At 41.6% G+C, this 26,692-nt stretch overlaps 1 protein-coding gene across 1 annotated transcript in view; it reads left to right on the forward strand.

Moving 5' to 3' along the window:
- The window catches only part of NCKAP1L (NCK associated protein 1 like), a 1,717,783-nt gene that overhangs the window by 753,008 nt on the left and 938,083 nt on the right, over nt 1–26,692 (forward strand). Inside the window, exon 22 of the mRNA XM_086964598.1 lies at nt 14,565–14,701. Within this exon, the coding sequence (XP_086820724.1) occupies nt 14,565–14,701 (137 nt within the window). The remainder of the gene's footprint in view (nt 1–14,564; nt 14,702–26,692) is intronic.

Here is a 26,692-nt window from a genome sequence, read left to right on the forward strand (position 1 = left end):
ATATCGGTGGGTAATCGAAGCTGATGAGCACCAGCTCCTTTCCCTACCTTGGGGTGGTCTTTGCTGAGAACGGCTTCTGGACTGAGCATATGGCTCACTCCAGGAGCAAGTTCTCAAAGGCCCCCAACTCGATCCTTAGTCTTCCGCCCCCAAAGAGAACAGGTGCCATTTTAGCCATTTTAAAAATGTTTAAGTCCGAATGAGTGCCAACAGCCACGTATGGCGCTGAGGTTTGGGGCTTTGCCAAGAGTACCCGCATCCAACAGGAAGAAAACAGATTTTGCAGGAAGTTATTAGGCATCCCAACCTCAACACCACAATACACTTCCCACTGGAGAACTCAATCTATTTCGGCTATCGGTTTGGAAAAACCCGGCCGCATCCCTGACAAGAGAAATCATTAATGATTGCATGGGATGTGAGAAAGGGAAGGACATCCATGGCTGTCAGGGGTGTTCCAGATCCTATGAAGCGGTAACAAGGGAAGAATCTTTTTAGATCCCAGCACAGCAATGACCACAAACAAAAATGAACTCACTATATAGAGCGGAAAGGATTAAAAAGGAATCTAAATATCGCTTGCCCATAGGCTATTGAAAATTTTGTACACCCGCTGGCTAACTACATTACCCTGCCTATGAGCCATTGGGAGAGGAGCCTTTTGTTTCATCTAAGGGCAGGCACTATTACATTTGTATTATGTTTTCCTCTTGGCCACCACTCTAGCCTTGATCGTATACCCTGTCCATGTGATGGCCAGAGTGGCCAATCTATTTTACATATTTTGTTCTTCTGCAATTACTATTTAAAGTATATTAAGTAGCTTTTACCCCTGTATTTTAAAAAGCATATGCCGATGTGGACTGGGGGTTGGTGCGGACCGGAATAACAGGCTTTATCGGCCCCTTGGGTAATATATCAGCAGTTAGCGCGGGGACACACTGTTCTTTGTGTAGCCAGGCGCTCTACAAATGATTTTATTATTATTATTATTATTATTATATACTTGGCTATTGTAGCTGTTTTTATTGCTGGGGTTAACAATCGGGCTAGACAAAAGGTTCGAGATCGGGAGCCGTAGAGTCTGTTTTCCTGGCATCAGCCGGCAGATGGGTCTTCCTGACGGCTTCAGGTCTTCCGGGGAAGCTTCGGTGTAACCTCGGAGGGAAACAGAGAGGCAGGGGTTTAGTCCTTTATAGCTTGGACTTGTGGAGTACTAGCACCAGCACCCGGGTCATGAGGGGATAGAGATGACCGTGAGGAGGGGAACGGAAAGGAAGGTTCAGACGGAAGGGAAGAGATGAGGGAACGGGGAGAAGAAACGTGCTCAAGTGAGTGAGGGGGGGGGCTTAGGGACTATGATACAAAATATAGGTGTAGTGCAGTTACTAATTATCTATACAGTGCAAGGGTGATCTATCCGTGTGTTCTACGTCTATACAGGTATTTACATATATTTACAGGGGGACACGGAGACGGTAACAAGGTACTCACGTGCCCTGCCGCAACTCTCCAGTGAGTCACTGCCCCTCTCCAGCCACCTCCAGAGGACTCCACCACTCCTCGGTCCAGACGTCCTCCACTTCCTCGTCGTCGCTCCTCTCACTCCATCCGCTCTCCTTCACTGGTCCACTACGCGCTGTCTCCTGCCACGAGTCGGCTACCTGGAAAGCTCTCCTCTCTTCGTCGACGAATTTTCTGCTTCTCGCACTGTGATAAGGGGCGGGACTTCTGGGTTCACGGCAGGCTGCTTCCGGGTCGGCACTTCCGGGTTCGTGGGAAGCCGCATCCGGGTTAGTGCTCTGTCCTGTTGGTCGGTCCGGTTCCTGTAGGGAGAAAAAGAAAGGAGGAGTCCTGGTCGTCAGAGACGCAGGAGGGTTAGTGGTCATGTTATCCCCGCTCGGGCGCCGCCCGGTCGAGGTGAGTGGCGCTTCCCTTCCACAGCCCATCAGTTTGGAGAACGCCCATTTGAGGCTACTTTCCCTGGATGATGAAGAGCTGGTTTTCCGCCCAGGCACCTTCTTGAGAATTGCAGTTCGTGCACATCAAATGATGTCTAATCTCTGAGCCTTTATTCATTCATGAATTTCTATGAACTCAACGACTATTGTACATTGTATGCTGCTAATGATTTTGTATTATGACTCTCTTTGTATATTTTTAAATTTGTTTGTTGTTGTGTTGTGTTTTTATGGATACAATGTTATCCGAATAAAGTGTTTTTAAACCTTGAATCATACAGTAGTAGAAAATCTGTACCTTGCACTACGTGATGACCCTCATTTAGATTGGTCCATCTTCAGTTTACTAGCAGAGGAAAAAGTATGTCACTCTTATCCTCTCTTCAGTTGGGTACCACTGATGACACCACTTACTGCTGCTGTGCTCTGAACTGTTTAAACTCTTGCTTTACATCTTTCTTGTATGGTTCAGGCCTCATACAAGCAAGATGCATTCACCACACTACTGACAAAAATCCAATTTAGATGCATGTGATGTAAAACAAATTGTCTCTCTATACTACTTCAACCAGGCTTATGAATTTTTTTTTAGAAAAGCTGGGAGATAAACAACTGTGCATGGTTCTGGAAGAAGACTACCTGTTGGATAACTAGCAGATGGTGGTTGCTGAGGTGGTCAGTGAGGTTTCAGTTGATTAGTTTCTCTAAGACCGTTGTCATGTATGATAGGAGGAATAATGGGCTGTAGTAAGAAAGTGTGTCTGGGTCAGTGGATGGTTTTCCTAGCAGGAGCATGATGGCAGCTTGGTTCCACATGTCCAGGTGGATGACTTGATAGAGACATTAGGGAAGGGTGTTAGTACTTCACTGATCAGCAGGACTTCTTTGATGAAGGGTGGGGGAAAGGGTCAGAAGAAAGCCCCAAGTGGATGGTCTTCATTGTAACAGTGATTTTGATGGTGGTGATGACAGTTCACAAGGTCAGGATTCATTAATCGACCCCTTGATAGGAAGTTTAGATGCAACAGTGCTGTGGTCTGGTTGAGGATCAAAGTTGCTGTATTGAAGGTGATTTTGTTACTGAAGAAACCCAAGAGTTTGTTGCAAAGGTTTTGTGAGGGAGTGATGTTGTTTGAGCAGCAGGAGGTGCTGGAAATCTTTGAAATCATGCTTTGAAATCATGATCTGCAATTGGTTTAGATACTTACTGATGAGGCTCTGAGGTTGGCTAACTTTTGGTTGCCATGTGACATGATTAACTGTGGTGTGCTGCAAGGCTTGCTTTTGCCTGATGCGCCTCCTTTTCCGTGACGTAATTTAATTGCTGCATTCAAGCTCTGCTACACCTGAGCTACTCATTTGAATGCCAAGCATTTTCATATATAGATTGCTAACAGATCATGGTTCAGCTGAACCAAAAAGTACCTGATCTTTGACCAAACTTGAAATATTGTTTGGACACTGTCCAGTAAATGGATGGATGGACCACAACTTCCAAAACCTTAACACTGGCAAGTCAGAGCTTTAACTTCTCAGTAGAGAGACTGCGCCAGAGCAAGTCAACTGTGTTCTGCCTTCTAATATTGGTGGCAAATCAATCCCTGTGGCAAAGGTGAAATCAGTTAGTGTGTTTCTTCATGAAAATCTGACTTTGGCATTTTTAATATCCTCTGTTGCTAACCCCTGCTTTAGGTTACTGAAGGCACATAGGAACAATCTACCATTCCTTCCAACTGTTTCTTGAGTTACGGTTATGCTCACGCTTTGGAGCTAGTTTGGCCACTTCTATTCCAAGAATTAAGGCCTCCCAGCAGCCCAAACTGCTAGGCCCCTGAATATCCAGAATTATGAGGAAAGATTGGTCTGAAAACTAATAAAAAATTATCATATGATGATGATGTTCTCCTTCAGATGAATCAAATATGGTCTGGTCCTAATCAATCAAACCTTTCCTGTTTAAATAATGGAGGCGCTGACCATTTCCCATGCTCTCAGTAATGTTTGCCTTTGCACCCTTTAAAGCTTGGATTACAGTGGACATCTTGAGTGAGTTTAGAACCATACGATGAAAGCTAGGTGTGACAAGTGCTGCTGCACGTAAGCATAGGGTGTAGTGGAGAGGGTGAGAATAGACACCATTTTGAGTGCAGTTAAATATAAACCTTTGCTTAAAAAACACATACATGTATTGGCATGGGGTCCACCCATTGGAGGATAAGTTAAATCACCAATGAAATATTGTGCAAAGGGGCACTGCTGTTTTGCCATTGCGGCAATTTGTGGAGAAAGCTTATCTGTAAACAAGACACTCTTTGTTACATGTTAACATAAGAATGTCAGGCATATTTGAGCAGTGCCTACCTCTGTTGGTACTACTGACAAAGGACAGATTTTAATTGTTTTACAAGTCAATGGTACTCATTTTGTCAACCTCCAAAGGCTAAAAGGCTGATTGTTTCAATAAAGATTTCAACCTGTGGCATTGGCATTAAATACCTATTAATATACCTAGTCTAATTGTTCCTCTCAATTGTTTGTAGGAATGAATAGCAAAACATTTTGTTTTATCAGCATTTATGGCTAACTCCTTGCAAAATGCATTGAATCGTTCTAGTAGTAGCTTGAAGCCTTTGGTGGTTTTTTACACCAAGGGGCATCATCGGCAAATAAAAATCCTGGGATCTTGACACCACCCAAGACTGGGGAGTTGTTTTCGCATCCCATTAGGAAGTCAACGCACATGTTCATAAAAAGTAGAAAGAGTGTTGGGGCAAGAACACATTCTTGCCTCATACCCTTATATACTGGTTTGCGGTCTGTTAATTCACTTTCAGGGCCCCATCTTACATGGGCATAGTTTCCGGTGTTTGTCACACAATGGTTTTGAGTAACACAGGAGGGATACCTATGTCCCTTAGGACTGCTCAGAGTTTATCTCTGGGGACCATATTGAAGGCAGGCCTGGGGTCCACGAATTCTACATACAGGCTCCCTCCATTGAGAGCTACAGTTTTCCACCTCTGCATCAAGAACCTAAAAACTTGGTTTACAATGCTTATTTTTGGGTGAAATCTTGCCTGTCAAGGGGACAGGATAATTATTTTCCAACCAGGTATTTAAATGGCCCATGATTTGTTTTCAGATGATTGTCTGGGCTTTATCTATCAAACTTATTGAGCGATAGTTTGCCGGAACCGATCTCAAGCTTTTTTTGTACATGGGGACTATTTCGTCTTCCTTCCAAAAATCTGAGAAAGATCCACCTGCCACAATGGCATTGCAAATATGATTTAGCAGGGTGACCTGGTTTCTGGTGCTGATTTGGAGAAATCCCCGGGGATGTAATCTGGCCCAGGGGCCTTTCCACCTTTCAGTTCAGAGATAACTTGCTGTGTATCAGCCAGGGTGAATACTGATTTATTATTTAGGGACTCATGCCAAGGCCTAGAAGTATCATGGCCCATCCTAGGTTGGATCTTGGATGGCAACTACTGAGCAAGCAGATCTCTTTCTCTATTGGTTAGTTTGCCCTTATTATAAAGAAATTGAAAATGAATCACTCAATCCATGGGTAATATGTTGTCTTCAGGCCTCATTGTGTCTGACTTATTTCCATGGCCAAGTATATGCTAAAAAGTGGCTGGTTTTTAGTTAAAATGGCTTCTAATACAACCACTCCATATTTGAGAGTCTCAGGTTCTCTTTGTGTTTTTAAAGATTGCTTTGTACCTAGTCCTTGCTTCTTGTATTAGGGTGTATTAGGGATTGTTGGCCATTTTTGATCGGTGTAAGCAGGGATGTTTTGGTCTCACTACACTTTTTATTATTACACAACTTCAAACATTACAGAAAATGGGAGTCACCTGGATAGCTTTCAAGGAACTAAATATGCCACTTACTGTTTTTTCATGGAAAGTATGTATAGGAGCCTGTTAGAAATGGGGGTCTCGAAATTTGGCAGAGGTAGGTATCTTTGTCCAAATTGGGACCTTTGCTTCTAGTCAGGATAAGGGGGATTCACACTTTAGATAAGCCCTGCTCACCCCCTGGGTAGCTTGGCACGAGCAGATAGGCCTATCCCAAAGGCAATATGTAAAGTATTTGTACTCAAAACACTCAGTAATAAAGTGATAACCCCACAAAGGGACACCACACCAGTTTAGAAAAATAAAGTAGAATATGAGGCTGCAGTAAATGTTTTGAATATTGAACTTTGAAATCTGGAATAAAAATACGGATCATCGCACTACAAGACTCTGGTGTCTGACTGGCTATTGGACGATATCTTGGACTTTTTTGCTTATACTTACTACATGAACTCTGAAAAATATTACATTTGGTTTTAGATTGCTCGGCAGGAATATTGATATAGAAAAATAAAGTATCTTTATCTAACCTCAACGAGGCCAAAATGACAAAAATCCAACATACATGTAATAAGAATATGACTTTTTAAAGGTTTCAGCAACTGGGTCCATAGAAAACTATGGATGCGTGATTTCTCACAAAGTACCTGTAGATGCGTCAAAATTCACAAGGCCTGACAGCAGCAGAGATGACAAGCGTCAAGAAACAAAGAGAAGTATCAGTTTCTGAGACCTCGGGGAGACGATGCGACAGAAACTGAGAATTGATGAGTCGAATACGGTCTGTAGGGGGAAGTGATGCGTCAAAGCCAAGACTATTCTGGTTCGTGGGTGATGTGTTGAGAAAACTTATCACACAGGTACGTGTGGAAATCTGATTCACGGCTGCAATTGATGTGGCGGCGACAAGCGGCGGTTCATCGGTTTCTTCAGCCGCAAACCCCACGATGCACCGGTTCTTGCAGCCGCGACAGGCACTGTGTTGGTTCAGAAGCAGCGTGGCGATGCGTAGAGATTATTCCTGCATTGTAGAAAAACAGCTGCAAGAAGAGTGATGCATCAATTTCTTCAGTTCTTCGTATCTTCCAGCTCCCAACAGCAGGAACAACCTCCAGAGCCCCAGTACTGGAACAGCACCTCCTGGCAGGTCAGAACTCTCAGTAGCAGAGTTCAGGAGGAGCTGGGAGTGAAAGCTTTGTGTCCCTGAGACTTCAGAACAGGAGGCCAGCACACACAGGTCCTTGGAGATCTTCTTCACACAGGTTTAAAGTAAAGTTCCAGTCCTGCGCTCGTCTTTCCAGCCTGCCCGCCCTGTTCCGACTCGGTAACTAGTACCGTTGAGCGGAGGGCGGGACAGGCAGAGCCAGGGACCTCTCAGCACACGAGCGGTTAGCGCTCTAGCTCATTGCCTGGCAGGGCTATTTAGGACGAAAGGAAGTACGGGCCCAGCGCGGTAGGGAGGACGGTGGCAATGTCTTCCTGACCCGCTTGAGCCCAGTGGTCTAAATGTTGGAGCGTTCCTCTAACCAGTGATTCTTTCGCAAAAATCTGAATGCCTTGATTGTAAATTTCATCTTTTAAAATTGAATAGCATTTTAATCATTTCGCCGCAATTTTAACTGTGTGCTAACGATTTATGTTAGTGTAAGACCCAGACATTTAGGCACTGATTTTGAGGTGTCACTGGGGGATTTACTGAAGAAGCCTGCGCTCGTCTTTCCAGCCTGCCCACCCCGTTCCGACTCGGTAACTAGTACCGTTGAGCGGATGGCGGGACAGGCAGAGCCAGGGACCTCTCAGCACACGAGCGGTTAGTGCTCTAGCTCTTTGCCTGGCAGGGCTATTTAGCCCTCCCATTATATCGAGCGCGCAGCGGTCAGGCGCAGGGGAGCGCCAAAGGACGCGCCAAAGACAAGCCTAAGAGAAGCCCGTCTGCGCCCCTCCGCGTCCGGACGGGGCAAGGGGCTATGGCTTTATCGATGATACTGGGAGGTGGTGCATCTAGGAAAAGGGTGAGTTATACCTCCGAAGCACTTTTTGACATAGAGAGACTTGCACAGATTAGATGTGGGAATGAGGAGAGAACTCCCCCTGAGGGGCCATTTTCATGTAGGCGTTGCCATTTCCAGGCATGTATAGATCGAACTTCAAGTAACACTAAACCCCCCCAGGACATGACTGCAGGAGTTGTCATAGACACTAAACCGGGATGGAGAAATTTGTTGTGTAATGTAAGATCTCTGTCTAAGCACTACACTGAGGTTTGGGATCTCATTTCCACCTACCAGCCAGACCTCTGTTTCCTTACTGAGACCTGGCTTAAACCCCACTCAGTCCCTATTATCACACTGGGGATTCCGGAAGGGTATAAGATAGTTAGACTGGACCGGCCCACCAAAGGAGGAGGGGGTATAGCTATTGTTCATAAACACAGCATTGCCATTTCCTTTCTAGATCAGTGCTGTAATCCAAAACTGGAAATGATGATTTTTAAAATTGGTACCTCAGCCAAGACGAGCAGAAAAGGGGCATTACTGTATCGTCCTCCGGGCCCTACTATAAAAGTTTCTAACTTCCTGTTGGACGCACTAGCTCCGCACGCTAATATGGATAAAGACTTCCTATTGCTCGGAGATTTTAACATCCATAGCGACCTAAAGGATAACGTGAAGGCTCAATCCTTTTTGAATGACCTCTCCTTGCTTGGTCTGAAACAGTGTAACACCGGATCCACCCATCAGGCTGGGCACACTCTAGACCTGATTCTTTCCAATTCTCCTTTAATCAGGTGTTCCCCGCCTAAACAGGTGAACTGGACAGATCATTTTATTTTAGAATTCTTCATGCCTAAAATGGATGTTCCCCCTAGTTACTCTCTGCAGATCCCAGTACAGCGGAGGCAATGGCATAAAATATTGCAGGAAGTTTTTAAGGAGAAATATGTTGCGCTGATTTTTAAGCCCACAGAAAATATTGACACGGCTCTATGTAAATATGAACAGGCCATACATAAAGCTGTAGATTCTATTGCCCCACTTAAACTATTCAAAAACCGGCCAGCCAAAAAACAGGAAGTGTGGTTTTCTGAAGACTTGCGGGTTCTCAAAAGAATCGCCAGGAAACTTGAGAAAGTCTGGAGAACGCCGTACCTGGAGGCGGATAAATCCAGCTACCAGAAGGCACTGAGTAGTTACCACAAAGCCATTAGAGTTGCCCGCAAGAATCATATCACTTTGCAACTTGAAGCGGCGGGTAAAGCTCCTAAAGCACTATATCTGATCTTAAACACCTTCCTAAAACCTGTGGCATGTGAAAGTACAGACATGTCGTCGCAACAATTATGCGACGACATCTCAGGCTTTTTCACTGAAAAGATTGATAACATTTATAGAAAAATCATGGTGTCCAATCTACCCACAGGCCTATCCACAGTCCCCATGCAGATGAGGGTAGGTGAAAATCCGGACACACTCCCCATATTCCTCAAAATCACCTTGTTGGAAGTGGAAGGGCTAATTGACCATATTAAAAGTGGATGTCTGTCCGACCAAATCCCCGCTAGAATTATGTGGGTGGTTGGCAGGGCACTTGGCCCTGAAATCCAGAGCCTTGTTAACCTCTCTCTGGGCATGGGTTGTGTCCCCCGGGCGTGGAAATTGGCTCTGGTCACACCTATACAGAAGAACACCTCTATCCCATGGACGAACTTGTCCAATCTAAGACCGATTTCCCTGCTTCCATTCCTGGGAAAACTCATCAAAAAGCATGTTAACAAACATCTTTCAAACTTCCTGGAGCAAACTGGAAGTCTGGACCCATCTCAGTCCAGTTTTAGGCCAAAACATAATACAGAATCTGCCTTGCTGTTGATAACAGACGATCTCCGAATGTACCAGGACAGTGGCATTTCAGCAGTCCTGGTGCTGCTGGACTTATCGGCAGCGTTCGACACCATATCTCACAACATCTTGATCGAACGACTGGTCGAGAGTGGACCGGAGGACATGGCACTGGCCTGGATAAAGAGCTTTCTTTCCGAGCGCACACAATGTGTTAGCATGGGTGCGTTCCGGTCAGCTGAGGTTAAGATCACCAAGGGGATGCCACAGGGCTCTTGTTTGAGCCCAACTCTTTTCAACATCTATGTGGCACCCCTGGCGAAGATTATGAGAGCCTTTGGTTTCAGTCCAGTATCATACGCTGATGATACCCAGCTGCTCTTCCCATTTAAATCTTTGACCGCGGAGGTCAAACAATCATTTTCTGATGGGATGAAGGCTGTCTCCCAGTGGATGTCTTCTAACTTTCTCCAGTGTAATGTGACCAAGACTGAAGTTATGCTTTTCAGTGAGGCTAAGATACTATGGGCCCCTGACTGGTGGCCTCTAGAGTTAGGACCAGTTCCTGAACCAAAGCAAGTGATCAAGAACCTCTGGGTTTGCCTTGAGCAGTAGCTATCTTTAAAACAACATGGAAATAACACAGTGGGATCTTGTTTCCATATGATAGGTCTCCTTCGCAAGGTATTTCCTCTTCTCCCCGACTCCACCAGAAAGACTCTTGTGCAGGCTCTAGTGCTCAGTCGGCTCGATTACTGCAATGGCCTACTAGCATCTGTAAATGAAGAGGTTCTGGACAGACTTCAAGTGGTGCAGAACACTGCAGCCAGATTGGTCCTTAATGCTCCACCCAGATCCCCTTCTAAACCTCTGTTAGAAAAACTCCACTGGCTGTCTGTCCGCCAAAGAGTTAAGTTTAAGGTATGCTGTATAGTACATAAGGGACTACATGGCTTAGGACCTTCTTACTTGGCAGAGAAATTTGTTCCGTATGTCCCCACGCGCTCTCTAAGGTCAAGCAACCAGCTGCTCCTGAAGGTGCCCTTGATTAGAAGGGCTAGGCAGGGAGGTAAACCACTATCAGTGGTTGGCCCTATATTATGGAACAAACTCCCTTTGCAGTTAAGACAATGTGCAAACCACTCTAGCTTTAGAAAAAATTGAAAACGGTTATGTTTTTAAATCTGACGGGTTAGATCAACATTTATTTTACCCGGATCTCTGTTTAGGACTAACTGCCCCTTCTTTATGCTACTGGTGTTTCTGGAGCGCGGAGATACTCCTTCGGGAGTTGATTCAAGCACATTATAAACCCGCAAATAAATAAATAAATAAATGTGTCCTCTCCTAGGCAGAAACAGCAACTGCAGGCCAACCCCACACAGCACACTGCAAATGGGCAGGACTCCTCCCTACAGCTCTTCAGCTCTTCTCCTTGGCAAAGGTTCCTCTTGAGTCCAGAAGTAATCTAAAGTTCTGGGGTTTAAGGTCATAAACTTATACCCCATTTTGTCTTTGTTCTCAGTGTGCAAGGGTCTCTGAGCACATTCCAAACCAGTTCTGTCCTCACTGATGTAGTAAGACTGCAGGGGGTGACGACAGCATTGCGCAATGGAGATAGGCCCTATTCAGGTACAAGGAAATCTCCTCCCATTACTCTAAATGCAGCCAAGACCTATTCCGCTCATGTCTGAGTCACCCAGGAAGGGCCAGTCACAGCTGTACCCCCCAGTGATAGTGTATGGACATCCCCAGATCCTGTGACTCCAAAACCAGACTGTCAATACACAAACAGGCAGAGGCGCACAGAATGGTTAAACAAGAAAATGCCTACTTTCTAAAAGTTTGTAAAGCTAAGTAGTTAGGTCCATGCAGGGTAAGGGGCAGGTTGGACCTGATTATATCGATAAACACAAACGTTTGCCTACACCCAACCAATTTTCAAAAAGAATTTTCAACCAATAGGGCTAAAAAAAACTTCTTGAATTTGACCCAGTATTTTTATTTATACCTGTCTATTGGTTGGGTGTAGGCAAACGTTTGTGTTTATCGATACTTTCTAAAAGTGGCATTTTCAAACACACAATTTAAAAACCATCTTTACTTAAAGATGTGTTATTAAATTCTGAGTTCAGAGAGCCTAAACTTTATTTTCTATTGTGTTCCCAATGAGAAGTTATACTTGTAAGATGTTACAAAATATTTCCCATTCTATCCTATCGGGCAGATAGCCTTTTAATAGTTAAAAACAAGTATTTCACTATCAGGGCATGTCACACACACCAGTACATGTTCTACCTTTCACATAAAGTGAACCTTGCCATTGGGGTACTTGGGCCTACCACAGAGGTGTCTTACATGTAAAAAAAGGGAAGGTTAGGGCCTGGCAATTGGGTGCACTTGCTAGGTTGACATGGCAGTTTAGAACTGCACCCAGACACAGAATTGTGTCTGGGTGCAGACACAGATACGTTTTCAGGGCTATTCATGTGTGTGGCACAACCAGTGCTGCAGGCCCATTAGTAGCATTTGATTTACAGGCCCTGGCACACTTGGTGCACTTTACTAGGGACTTACCAGTAAATCAAATATGCTGATCATGGAGAACCCATTGTGATAACAATTTACACAGAGAGCATATGCACTTTAGCACTGATTAGCAGTGGTAAAGTGCCCAGAGCCCTATAGCCGACAACAACAGGTCAGGACAAAATAGGAGGAAGAAGCAAAAAGTTTGGAGATAATCCTGCAAAAAGGGCCAAGTCCAACAGAGCTGCCTTGTGAAATAAATATTTTATATAAGTGTGCTGAAAAGGAAGCTCTTGGAAAGAGTAGAAAACTGAAAATAAGTAAGGGAACAACTAATGTGGTTTTTATTACCCAGACTTCCCAAAAAAAGTGCTGTGCGCTCACTGGGAGAAATTTCAGTGATCCAAGGACCACAGTCGGAGTGAGATCCACATTGACTGAGAGGCATAACACAGAGGAAGACGGGAAACTGTTGCTAACTCTGACTTCGCCATACTCAAGAACTGCATCTGAGTGCTGAGACCGGAGAGTACTGATACCCAGCTGCAAGTGCCAGAACAGTGTGTCCTTCAATGAGCCGCTACACCTGTCACCTTTCGATGAAGGGAGATGGTGGTGCAAACACCAATAGGAGCACCAGAGACAGCAAGCATGCCTGCTTGCTTTGTGCAGTCAACAGCTCCATAGCCACATTTTGATGATCCAAGCACACACAAACGATCAAGTAACGCAAACACCTGAGAAGCTTTGACTACGGACTGGTCAAACAGCAGGGCCTGGGTAGGATTTTAAATAATACCTGAGATTGGTATACCACAACTGCCTGCCTGTCAGCTTGTACAGACTGACCTATGGGTCGCATATTAGAGGAAAAATGCCCCACTTCAGCAATAGGGATCCAGTGAACCTCAAAGACCCCATACTTTTCAACCCTGTAGTACTACTTCTTCTCTGTAGACTGCACTATTTAATTAAAGTACTTATGTTTTATAAAAGAAAAGTACTGGGCATGACATTCATTTATTGTCGTGATTTTGTGATTGTTGAATTTAGAGCCTCTACCCACCCACGCTACCTCCAAGATGCCTTTGCTATTCTGAGAGTTAAGTATGGTAGGGATGTACTTGGCTCTGTTAGCAGCACCATAGTAGAATTGGTGCCAGGACATCAGTGGTAAATGACTCGCACTACCTGTGTGCTCTTTTGAACCACAAACTGGCCAAGTCAGGAGCCAAGAAGATATGGATGTTAACTATGGCCTAGACTGATTTAAGCGTTGTAGTTCTTTGACTTTTAGGATTAAATCATTGGTGGAAAATACCTAATATTTGCCTATTAAAAATGCATCGGAGGAAGTGGGAAGGGTTAAGTTTAACATTTCCATGTGGGTTATAGTCAAGGTTTTAGTTAATATGAGGCTTAAGGTCATGGTTAGAGGTTGGACTAAGTGAGGCCTAAATCAAAAAGTAACAATAAGATATTGGTTATGGTTAGTTTTATGAGTAGTGAAAGGCACGTGGTCAGAGGTAGAATTTGAGATAGGCTAAAGTATTAGTTTTAGGTGCTAGGAAAAGGGTTACAATGGTTTTACGTTAGCGTTACATTAGTTTATGGGACATGGGTAGGAGTATTGTTTGGGCAAGGTAGAGTGAAATTAAATGAGTTAAATCGCATTTTTCCTTGTGAGGAATGTTGCAGTAGCATCATTGTGATTGTCAATGTAATACAAATAGAAACATATTTATTTCATGCTAAATCTATCTCGAAATAAATATGTTTATACGTGCTTCTGTTTTTGAGAGCTTGTTGTTGGGCCTTATCTGGTCCTATTCCATTCACTCAAATCGGACCCAGACTTTTCTGGCTCTTGTTTGACAATCTATAATAAATGTATGATGTGAATTCAAACCCAGTGTGAAGATTCTGAGAAAGGACGAATATAGTATGGCTTTGGCATAGCACGCCACACACAAGACTGAAAAAAAGCTTCTGAAAAGACTTAACCTAGCTTTGTACACTTTATTATTTCATTTCAAAATATCCTTTCAAGTGTTTCCTACTCACTCATCATCTATGAAGTGTTTTACACTTCTTGAATCCCAGCTGTGAAAGATTCATTGAACTGCATCTCAGGGGTGTACGAGGAATAATTCTGTTCTATATTTATTTAATCTACTGAAGGTGTGGAAAAGTCCACAGTCTCCCCTCCCTGCCTGAGAGAGACGCCATCGTGGGCAGAGAGTGAGTCGGAGAGAGAGAGAGAGAGGGGGGGTGGGCGGGGCGCTGGGTAGAAATAAGATAGACCACTGGGAAGCCAAGTTTGCTGACTTCTTTGTTTGTAAAGGATTTCCGTGATTCTGTGTGCTTAGGTACTTGGAGAGTCTCCTGAGGCAAGCCAGCAGTGGTTTAATCATCCAAGCTCCAGCTATGCAGACGTTTGTGAACCTGCACAAGGACGGGAGCGGAGACCAGAGCTTCCACGCTGAGGAGTATTCCGATGTTTCAGGTGAGAGAGACAAAGATGTTTGAACTGTTGCCTCTGAGCATTCCTTATTCACTCGATGACTTTTTTTCAGACAAGAGAGTTTCTGAACTAGGTTTAGATATAACATTTTATTTAAAAGACTAGGGAGCAGATGTATCAACATCCATGTTTGCGATTCTCAAATAGCGATTTTTTGAGAATCGCTATTTGAGAATTGCAAAATGGGATGTATGTAGAAAATCGCAATTTTTTAGCGATTTCTTAATATTCCTTATTTGCGATTAGCAAATTGTGAATCGCAATGAAGGAATATTTTCCCATTCATTTCTCTGGACCAGGAGGCCCATAGGAAGGAATGGGAAGTTATTCTCAATTTGCGATTCGCAATTTGCTAATCGCAAATTGAGAATAATATCAAGGGTGTCTTAAGGACACCCTGCTGCACCCCTGAAATTTACATGTGTGCGCATATGACGCACATACATGCCCTAAGGGCATGTATGAGCGCCACATGGCACCTTTACAAATGCCAAAAAGTGCATTTGTAAAAGAAATCGCAAATTACCACCAACTACAAGTTGGTGGTAATTTGCGATTTCTTAGTGTGAAATCGCAAAACTTGATTGCTTCTTACATAGCATTTAAGGAATCACTTTTTGTGATTCCTTAAATGCTTGCACAAAATTAAGGAATCGTAAATTTTGCGATTCCTTAATTTTGCAATGTGATTTTCTTCATACATCGCATTTGCTGATTTTTTTGTCGCAAACGCTGATTTTTTTTGAATCGCAGCTTTTGCAACAACAAAAAACGGATGATACATCTGCCCCTAGATAAATTGCCCAAACAGGATAGGACTGGGACAGAAAATAGGCCCAGGCACCAAAATAAAAGGGGCCTACTTAGTGAATTAGATATATAGAAATGCGGCCTATGTTTGCAAATTGTAAGCACATTCTGTACAGCTGTTTCGCAAGGTATAGAAGACTGCATGGATTTGAGCGTGCTAAGGGAATGTTTGTTTGAATATCAGGGAAATTAATAGTAAAAACTGCCCCAGCAGACAGGCCATAAACAGGCCCACAAGCAGCCAAAAAATGATCCACACACTGCCCAGTCAGACTAGCCCATCTGGCACTACCTAATTGCCCTGTAGGCCAGTCTGACCCAGTGCCCAAATAATTAAGGTGGTGTATGTTTTGTATTATTGTCAGAAACCGTTTTGATGGATAAGATGTGGAGTCTATAGAATTTTGTGCCTCTAGAAAATATAACGCAAAAAGATCAGATGATGGACAGAATGCTGATTTAATCAAACATTCATCCCCAGTCACATATCTGGGTTAAATCCATCTTTTTTTGCATGCTATACTATTCCAGTTTAGACCCAGCCATATGCAAATCAGTCTTGACCCTGTGCCACATGGGAGAAGTCCAGCCTGAACTGCAAGACAGGGTCCTCCCTGGACCAGAAACAAGCATCCTGGGACTGGTTTCGGAGTAACATCCCTCATCAGGAATGCTGAATTAATCAAACATTCACCCCCAGTCACAGAATGGGGTTAAGGGTCATTTGTATCATAGTTCCGTTTTGCGATTCCTAAATTGCGATTTTTAAGGAATCGCTATTTAGGAATCGCAAAATGGTATGTATGAAGAAAATCGCTTTTTTTTAGCGATTCCTTAATCTTCCTTATTTGCGAATTCGCATTTTGCGAATTCGCAATTAAGGAATAATTTCCAATGCATTCCTATGGGCCAGGAGGCCCATAGGAATGATTGCGAAATAAATCTCAAATTGCGAATTCGCAATTTGCTAATCGCAATTCGAGAATTATTTCAAGGGTGCAGGGGTGTCTCAAAGACACCCTGCTGCACCCCTGAAATGTACATGAGTGTGCATATGGCGCACATACATGCCCCATGGGCATGTGTGTGCATCACATGCCATCTTCAAAAATGCCAAATTGTGCATTTTTTGAAGAATTCGCAAGTTACTATCAACTACAAGTTGGTGGTAATTTGCGAATTCCTAACCATAATTCGCAGCCCAAAAATACTACATACATAGCATTTAAGGAATCTTAAAATTGCGATTCCTTAAATGCTATGGCAAAATAGCTTTATACATATGGCCCTAAATCTATTGTATTTTTGCATGCTATGCCATACCAGTTTAGACCCAGCCATACTCAAATCAGTCTTAACCCTGTGCCACATGGGAGCTGTCCGGCCGGAACTGTCAGGCAGGGTCGTCCCTGGACCAGAAACAAGCATCTTGGGACCGATTTCGGGTAACACCCCTCATCAGCCAGGCTACCTTGAACCTGGTGGCGTTGCGAACATGGGACCCATGTTCAGTAGCGAAGTGAGCTAAAGAATGATGATGGATACAACCCATATCTGTGACTGGGGGTGAGTGTCTGAAAAGTTTCAGCGCTCCGTCCATCAACTCATTGTGTTTGCTCTGGAAAAAATAACAACAAACAATAAGATGATGGAAAGAGTGCTTGAATTATTCTCAGCCTTTGATGATTGCTCAGGACTCATTCCAGAGCATTGTTTTCAGCTGCTAAGCCACTCGAGAAAGAGACTGGAAATATAGCAAATCATACTTGGTTCTGTTCAAATAGGAATAGATTAACCTGACCAGCCAGCCCCCCTTCAGACGGGTACACATACAACCTTAAAACGGTTTCAACCTAATTTGATAACTAAGGATGGCTAAAGGTAGAGTGTGTCAAAAGACAGGCAGGGGTTAGGGGTGTTTGAAAAAAATCCAACATAGAGAGCGAGTGAGTGACACAGGATTACATTAAGAGTGCAGACAAGGGACGAAAAGAGCCTAAGAAAAAGGCAGAACATTAACTCCCATTGAGTGCTAATTCAGAACTGCCACTTAAAAACAAGAAAGAAACATAGTTGCCTGATCTCGGTACTGGAAGGATATACTCAACTTGTTAAAAAAAGAGCAAAACCTAAATGCTCAATGCCAGGTCAGACACAAGAATAGGGAGAAAAGGCATCGAATCAGGGGCATGGAATTGAAATAGACAAGTAAGTCATCCAATCATGAGCATTGGTATACCCAAAATCCACAGTAAGTATATGTTAAAGCATTGGTTACAATGCAGTCTGATAGAGGCAGGTAATGTAACTGCTACCTGTAGCGCAGCTGCAAACAAACAGATTTAAACAGAAGTTGCATGCTTGAGAGGAACAAATCAAGATAGCTCAGGAAGGTGCTGCCTCTGTAGAAGCTTGATCTAGAAGCTAACGATTTTCACGGCTAATCAATGAAGTATTTGTGCGTGGCAGCATTCCCTGAAATAATGATTGGGGAACCAAACTTGCAAATGAGCATGTTTAGTCCGACAGCCTTGCAAATGTATTGTTAGTGTCAGCAGTTCAACTATAGAAGGAACACTGTTCCACCTCAACTTCTGTGCACTTTCTCACATTATGTAGCATAAGAGTCAATAAAGGAAAAAGGGGAGTGTATAATATCACACTACTGAACTTGGGGTATGAGGTATCTGATACTAACATTAATTTGTCTGAGAAATGTAACAGAAAAAACGAGAACAAGACAAGCCCTTGTGAATGTCCCCCCTGGCCTACTACTCAGGTAAGAAAACCTCTATTAGGAATTACACCTGATAAGGTTCTGAATCTTTTGTTTTATCATAATTTTCTTCTTGTCATCTTCTTTTCAATACATTTCACAAATATAATTACATTATTTTCTGTTAGGTGCTCTCCCTAGAAATCTCTGGATATAGGACTCTTCTTCAGTTCAAAACAAATGCAAAAGTAATGGTTGAGTATTAGAAATACACATACCAAATCATTACATACATTTCAAACATCATGATACTTTTATTTACATCACTTCATAGCTTTATTTATCTCCCACCTTTTGACTATGTATATAATTCAAAACAGACACTCATGCACCTGTTGAGAATTAGACGTGTCCTTACACAGTCCTTACATATATGTCATAAATTGTGACTTCCATCAATCATCTGGTTTATATAGCTACCACTTTCTCTATAATCCACTAATGTTTCCAAAAATCTTTCTTTCCAAAGAATTTTCTTGCATCACAGTGATTTTTTAATCTCTTTTTCTCAATGCATGTTGGGTAATGTAATACAATTTCTGAGGCGAATTAATATTTCATAACTTGTGCTAAAGAACTTTACAATGACACACACTGTCTTAAGCCATTGCCAAATCTCCTGTGCAAACCCCTTACTTGACTTTTAAGGCCATGTTGTATGCCACTCAGAGCACTCAGCCTCCATTGCTGTACACATAATTACTAATTTATTCTCCTTTCTGCTCATAAGCAATCTACATAATTCAGATGGGTAAGAATTTAAATCCTAACATTCAGGTAGATGTCCAAAAAATGTGTAGATTAAAGATACTACCAGAAGTAAGGTCTGCTGTAAATACTGCGTCCAAAATATCATTTACAAACATTTGTCTAGTTGATTGCAGATTTTCTATTATTACATACAATGGGAAATTTCCTTGTAAACAATATTGGAGACAATATTATGTCAGATGATAGCCTAACAACAATATTCTCATACCATACTATTAAAAAATAATCTCTCTTCCAAGAACATTACTTATGGCACCTCCTCTTTTTGGTTTCCCCACATTTTCAATAACTTGGAATCTTATTTGGCTCAAAATATGAAGACAATGTAAAGTTACTCACTACAGATCATATTAAGTTGCAGATGCATGCATCACTTTTATGTTGTGTGATTCTTGTCTTGATTTTACTATGATTTTCCCAAGTATAAAGTATAGTAATTATCCGTGGATATTTTGGAGTTGCTTAAACCCGCATTGTTCATGAAAGCAACATTTCTCTTAAACGGTTGCTGGATATTATCAAAAATGACACCGTGATTACATTGGATGAGTAGCAGAAGGAAGAGCAAAATGGAGTAAAGTTTGGGTTTGAATGAAGACTGAATTTTGATGGAGTTAGAACAAAATGGGGCATTGCAAGTGGACATCCTGACGGTGCTGGCTGATGTTAACTAAGATAATTTTACTAAATATAAAATAACCCTATGTCTGGTAATACTGTCAATAGAAAGGTACCCTCATCCATTGTTTTGTGTTTACCTAAGACCGCACTGGTTAAAAAAGAAAGCAGGTTTGTCATGCCGGCTATGCAGTCATAGAGAAGAAGACATGATTCACTTACTATGCTCTTGCGAGAAATTGCTGGATGAGAGGAAATTCCTTTTAAAACAACACTTTATTCGGCTTGGGATGCGTACACGAAGGAGCGCAGTACTAACATGCTTTTCATCTCAGGACCCTCAATTGAGCTGCAGCCTGGTAAAATTTTTGAAGGCTGTGGGGGACAAAATGCCAGGTCCAGAATATTGAATTGACTTGGTTCCAACTTGTCTTGTAACACAAATCATACTTAATATCAAATACTGAGAGATAACTGAATGGCTGATATGATTTAAAAATTACTAAGAAAAGAACATAAATGTTCATACAATGATGGTTTTAAACATATGTGATTTTACATTGTGCTTCAATTTTTATGTTTTGTATTGCATTGCATTGGTTTTAATTAACTGTGCAAATAAAATTACTTACTTACTTACTTACTTACTAAGAGGAATGGCGGGGTAATGTTAATAGAATGGATGTTGCCCCTTCCTAAAAAAATCTTTGTTGTCATCAGTGCCGTTCTCACCACTTGGGTTCCTGTAATGTATCATGAACAATTATGCCCCAAACTACCATCAACGAGCTTTAGTTTTACAAAAATATTGTGGACCACTCCATTCGTAATAGTTCAGCTGAGAGCGCAACTGGCCTATCTAACTATACGTCTTTACAATGCAAACTTATGAGAGAGTGATCTCATTACAGAATCCTGCCTCACACTTAAATTTATACAACATATCGCTTCGGTTTCTGATCTGAATATGTACCCATCTTATCACCCCAGCCATGCTCTAAGATTGTCATCACAACTAAATATGGATCACTTTCCTTAAAAGCCACAAGAATCAGTAGTTGCTCTAAAACTGTAATTTTTAGATAATGGCTCTGAAACTTCCTCTCTAATCTCTTCATACTGTCCTCTCTCACTTCATGGAGGTAATAATTACTATTTATAGATTGTGGCTGTCACCAAGGAGGGTATCCAGGTGCTGTGGGATAGGTGTAACTGGATTACAGACAGGCACTAAAAAGTAGCATTTTCAGAGATTTGTAAGAGGAGAGCTTGTCATCATTGAGACAAACAGAAAGAGAAAAGGAGTTCAAGTTTTAGGCCACTAATAATAAAAAAACACCCTTCGCCTCTCCAGAAGTAAAGGACCCTGGGGAAAATCAGAAGATGAAGTGAGGCAGAATAGAGAGGGCGAGAAGGAAAGTAAAGCAGGAATTTGGATTGAAGTTATCTTGGGCCTTCCTTTTAGAAAGAATGATGGCCAGCAGAGAGACAATTGAAGGTAATACATTAGGAATATAGAGCCACAGAAGAGAGGCCATGACAAATAGATATGATAGTTTTTGGGAAGATTGAGGATGAGGCAGTCAGCAACATTTCAGATGCCAAGAAGACAATTGAAGGCTGAGGATGGGAAACCTAAGACAAGGGAATGCAGTAGTCAAAACAGGAGAGTTTTATCACCTGTAACATAGTCTGATGAGTCATGAGAGAGAGAGAGAAAAGTAACAATTTTATAGTGAAGATGTTGTAGTGAGGATATATTTATGATTTTGCATAAATTAGTATAACCTTGGAGGCCATGCTGCTGCTTTTGCACACATTACTATATACCTTTGTTTTCGAGAATACTCTGCTTGTGCTTTTTCACATGAGAACTGTCTACCTTTCACGTTTCTTGCTGTACTCTGTGGTCTTCGTCTGCGCATTATGTTCAAGGTCAAAAAACAACATCCCTTGTTAATCTGCTTTGGTCAGCCCTGCGCACATAGCCACAATACAAGAGCACAGCTGCACTACAAAAAATCGAGTGCTTTTAATATTGCATTGCATGCATGTTAACACACTTGAGGAAAACCTTTCCAGAAGAGAAGAGCTTCGCTTGTCCGGAGATGTATATCTTTGCATCTAGACTCGGAGTTATGGGGTCCCATATGACAAAGCCCAGAGGTCTTCTATAATTATAAACAAGTAGCTCCTAGCACGGGGAGGGTGGTAAGGCGCAGTAGTCCTTTTTCCACTATCTTTATAACATGATATCCCCTTTGGTATTCTATGGAATTGTAACAATGCTCAATATAGTGTTTATGCATTTTTCTGCTAGTATTGGCTCGTGTACTGCATTATAGAGCACGTTAGTTAAAATAAACATTTTAAACTATACTGTGGGTGGTAACAACAAAGAAAGTCTTTAGTCTTCATGCATGTTCCTTTCCCTTCGTCGCCATTGTGAAAGGATCTTCTGGAAACGGTAGGCACAGTTTAATATTCTTTTTATTGGAGCTCGCAAATCAGCATCCAGACTCATCTAAGTCCTCCAACCGAATACCCCATATATTCTTTTAAAACCCCCAACATTCCTCTGCAGAACGAATGACATCATAATGTCATTACACATTATTACACTGTGTCTCTGATGATTCATGTTGTGGACAAGTATGAGAGAGTAAGTGAAAGAGTTTTCTTGTTCCTGCTATTCCTGAGAAGTACTAAGAGACATGTTCTAGGATGTCTAATCATTGGTAGCTTCGCTGTGGTACGGAGATTGAATGAGACACTATAGCTAGTCAGATTGGGGTTCCGCGTACTGAGGTGGGTTGTTGGTACACCACTATACACCGAAGTCCTGGTTTCCTGCGCATAGTTCTGTATATGTGCAGAATCCCTGCAGCAATGTAGTTTATAGACTCATGTAGAGAGACTGCTTTGACATTGAGACCAAATTGCAGACTTGGACAACAGAGATGGGGCAAAGTTCAAAAGTCCATCAACCCAAGAGGTGAGAGTTGAGAATGCTGGAAATTGCTGAGTATATTTTCTTATTGGTGTTAATTTTCAATGAGTTGTGGTCATCCAAGATAACACAGCAATCAAACAGTTTTTAAAGATTTCCAAAAATAGCAGAAAATGTTTCGTTCTGGCAGAACACATTTTGAGAGTCTTCCACATAGGTCGTGAATGAGAGCCCAGAAGAGTGGGTAAAAAGAGCAAGTGGGATGATGTATATGTTGAAGAGGGTGGGAATGAGAGGTCTTGGTGATGTGAAGACAGCAGAAGCCTGACTAACAGGAATCAAGAATGTGATTTGATTCTAGAAAGAGCAATAGTTGGTCATTGTTTTTTAGGGTACTTTAATAGGAAGTTAGAAAAGAGAGATGGGACAGAAGGTGCTGACAATGGAAGCTTCAGCAGAGGCTTTCTTAGGGATGCAGAATATACAACCCTGCTCCCACTGTTTAGGAACTGAGCATTCATAGACATAATATGTCAGTCAAGACAGGGGCAAGGACTGAAAAAGTAGAATTGAGTATATGGACAGGGTAGAAATGGAAAGGAGATGTATACTTCATAGACATCAGAAGGCAAGTGGTATTTTCCACAGAAATGGGAGGAAATTAGGAAAGTGAAGTCATGGACTGAGAAGAGAAATCAGTGGGAAAGTTGTATAGATTTTATCAATGTTCTAATAAGAAAAGAGGAAACAGAGTCACTTAAAAGGGATTCACTGGAAAGTTACAACAAGTTGGCTATGTTAGTGTATTGACAATTTTGAAGATGTCCTTGGAAGGTTTTAGAGAATTGAATATTTTATTGGCATAAAAAGTAGTCACAAGCAGAGCATAGCGATTTCTTATGGGCAAGTAATGCAGTTTGGTAGAGACATTGGGTACTTCTGGACCAGGAACACCACTAATTCCTTCCAGGCTATTTACAGAGAAGTCTTTCTTTTCTGAGTTTGGAATTAAACTAAGGAATTAAGCCTTGCAGAGAGGTGATGGCAAGGTTGGGGCCTGAGGTGTACTTTTTAGGAATAAAATATCAGACTACGAGTCCTGGATACATTTAACTGTTATGTATATCTAAAGACTGAGCTTTTGCTCATTTACAGGCTTGGAGTGACACTGAGCGAGCAACGTCGTGAGGGAGAAGAGCAGGAAAAGGCATTTGAAATGAGGTAGAGGTTTGAACAATAGGGACGAAGGGAGGAGGGGGCAGGGGTAAGAAGGAGAAGAGCAGATTGCACAAGATTCGGAAAGGCAGTCAGTTCTGTCTTTGGACCTCAACTGACCAAAATGGGCAGTACCAGAAGTGGACAGTGTATGAATACGCACAGATGGTCTTGCCATTGTCGCACATTATGCATGCTTATGGGTCACTTCCATGGCAGTGGACATGTTATAATGGCCTTAAATATGAAGTTGATTCAGCCATAATCGGAGAGCTGAAGTGAGATGAAATTCAAATGAGTAATCCAAAGGAAAGAAAGACTGGAGCTCAGTCCTAGTGATTGGTGTCTCACCAATAAAGAAAGATTTTGTTTAGGCATTTTTTAAACCGCATGTTAATATAATTGATTTCTGATGATTTAATTTTAAACTCAGGTTTGTCATGAAACTATTAAAACCATTTAAAAGTTTCTGGGGCCAATTGCTGTTTGTGAGATTAAAGCTGCGTTGTCCACATATAAAAGAACTTAGACTTGTCGAGAGGCGAGTCTAGGGGTATCATCATTACATAAAATCAGGGCTATGTATAGGGAAACAATATAAAATAAAAAACAGAAAATGTGCCATTATACAGCCATGTCTGACTCCTCCAGCTGAACCTCGGTTTCTCAATTATTGATAAATGTAGCATTTCTGAAATCAAATTGACAGGATCATTTTATGTCAATATTTATTGGTTGATAAGCCTTGCCTTATCAAAAGTATAAAATCTCAATTTCTCATTAAAGGGATGCAGAACTAGGGAACAAAGAAGGACTTCTGCCAAAGATCTACCCTGAATTAACCTTCAGGAGATTCCAGATCTACATTAATCATGAACAATGGTTAGGCTGGAAGGGCATTGGCCCTTAGTCCTGTCTGCCTCGTTCGTTTACAACAACACTATACAATCAACCCCATCCCAATCAAGCATGTTACAAAACAAATAAATAAATACAATATCTAAATTAAGCATTTTTAAATGGATACTTAGTGGTTCATGTGGCAGTGTGATTAAAACGGTAACTCTCGTACAAAAGTCTGTTGTAGTTCCTGCTACTACTTGAACACTGTCTACTGTTTTTAGACACAAGTTCTTGACTTTAGAATATTCCCCAAATATACAAAACCTTCTGAAATTAAGAGATTGCTAGCTGCTCCAGTTCCAATCTGATATGAGTGAATCAAGTACTAACTCCTGGACCTTTCAGCATTTTCTTAGGCTCACAATGTTATTTATGATGGTTTGTAAATGTAAGAAGTGAGGTTACTTGATTTTAGACCTACGTTAAATAGTGAAAATGTTCCCTTTTCTAGCTGAGAATTTATCACAACGTTTTCAAGAAGCATTTCTTACGTATAGATAATTCCACAGTTCCATTATTGGCGGATCAAAATATCTTTAGAAACTGGAAAGGGGCTTCATTTTATCTTCTCAAATAGAGTGGCATGAGCACAAAAACCCCGCAATCAATGTATTTCTCCCAGTAAAAAGATAACTCCCCAAGTCTAATCAGTGGATTTTCCCAAACTGTTGTCTGTGGGAGAGAGTTATATTTTGTGGATTTCAATGTTATGGCTTTGTGAAATACCTATCTAATGAAAATAATACTATCATGCAGATTATATGTAGCAATTACACATTTGGAAGCAAGGTTCACATTAAATGCTCTTCTCCCATGCTATTTTTTTGTGTCTCTGCCCACTTTGGAAATGCTCTTTTTGGAGATAAAAGCTAAACTTGCTAAACTTTAGCCTTTAAAAGAATAAATTCACTGCAAGATTCTTTCAAGTTTCTAACTCCTAAGAGTAATTTTTGAAACCATTCTTTAATTTTCCTCATTCCAAATATATCCTTTAAAGGAAGTAACTAGATAAAAGATGCCATCATATACTGAAGAGTTCTGTTAATACACGAAGAACGTTTAAAACGCACTTTTATCATAGGTTACCGAGCAAATAGCTTATTTTTGGAAGAATGCACATCATTAAGGCATTAGCGTTAGTGGAGTCACGGAGCTTCAATGTTTACACGCAACAAAATGTTGGGTTGAGCAGTTTCTACCTGACAGTAATAAAATATTTTATTTATATCTTTCGTTCCCATTTTCGAAGCAGAGTTTTGTAGTTCTGTTTTTAACAGTTCACAAGATTGGCATCATAGCTTATTTTAATGCAAAGCTCACCCCGTTTGGAAGGAGACACCCTGTCGCACAGCTCAGGAGATAGACAGCAATGTCTATACACAGTTCATCAAGGTTGAATCCACACAATGTTGAGGTTCCTTTAGTATTTAATTCATGATCAAAAGTTCAACATAGCTTCATAAAGGCATATACTTCATCAAACAAAAAAATCATCCAGTTATGAATCCTCCCAATGCATTTCGGGCAGATGACCAGCCCTTCCTCAGGGGATAACTCTACAAACAAAAGGAAAATGCAGAAATATCACTAGACTTGACCTATATATTACAAGATCAACACCACCCAAATCACGTAATGGTGCCATTAACCACATGTGCAAAGCTATAAACAGAAGGGTGAGCATAGGCATGTCAAATCAAAGGTCAATTTAAACAAATTTAACTGTCCTTAAATAAAGGCACATTATTTAAGGACAGTATTGCTATATACCTCTGAACTACTGGTATGATGTCATCATTGATGAGTTTTGGAATACTCTTTGGCACTCTTTGTTTAAATTGACCTTTGATTTGACATGCCTATGCTCACCCTTCTGTTTATAGCTTTGCACATGTGGTTAATGGCACCATTACGTGATCTGGGTGGTGTT

This window comes from Lissotriton vulgaris, chromosome 1_1 (genome assembly GCF_964263255.1).
Source record: "Lissotriton vulgaris chromosome 1_1, aLisVul1.2, whole genome shotgun sequence".
NCBI classification, from domain to species: domain Eukaryota; kingdom Metazoa; phylum Chordata; class Amphibia; order Caudata; family Salamandridae; genus Lissotriton; species Lissotriton vulgaris.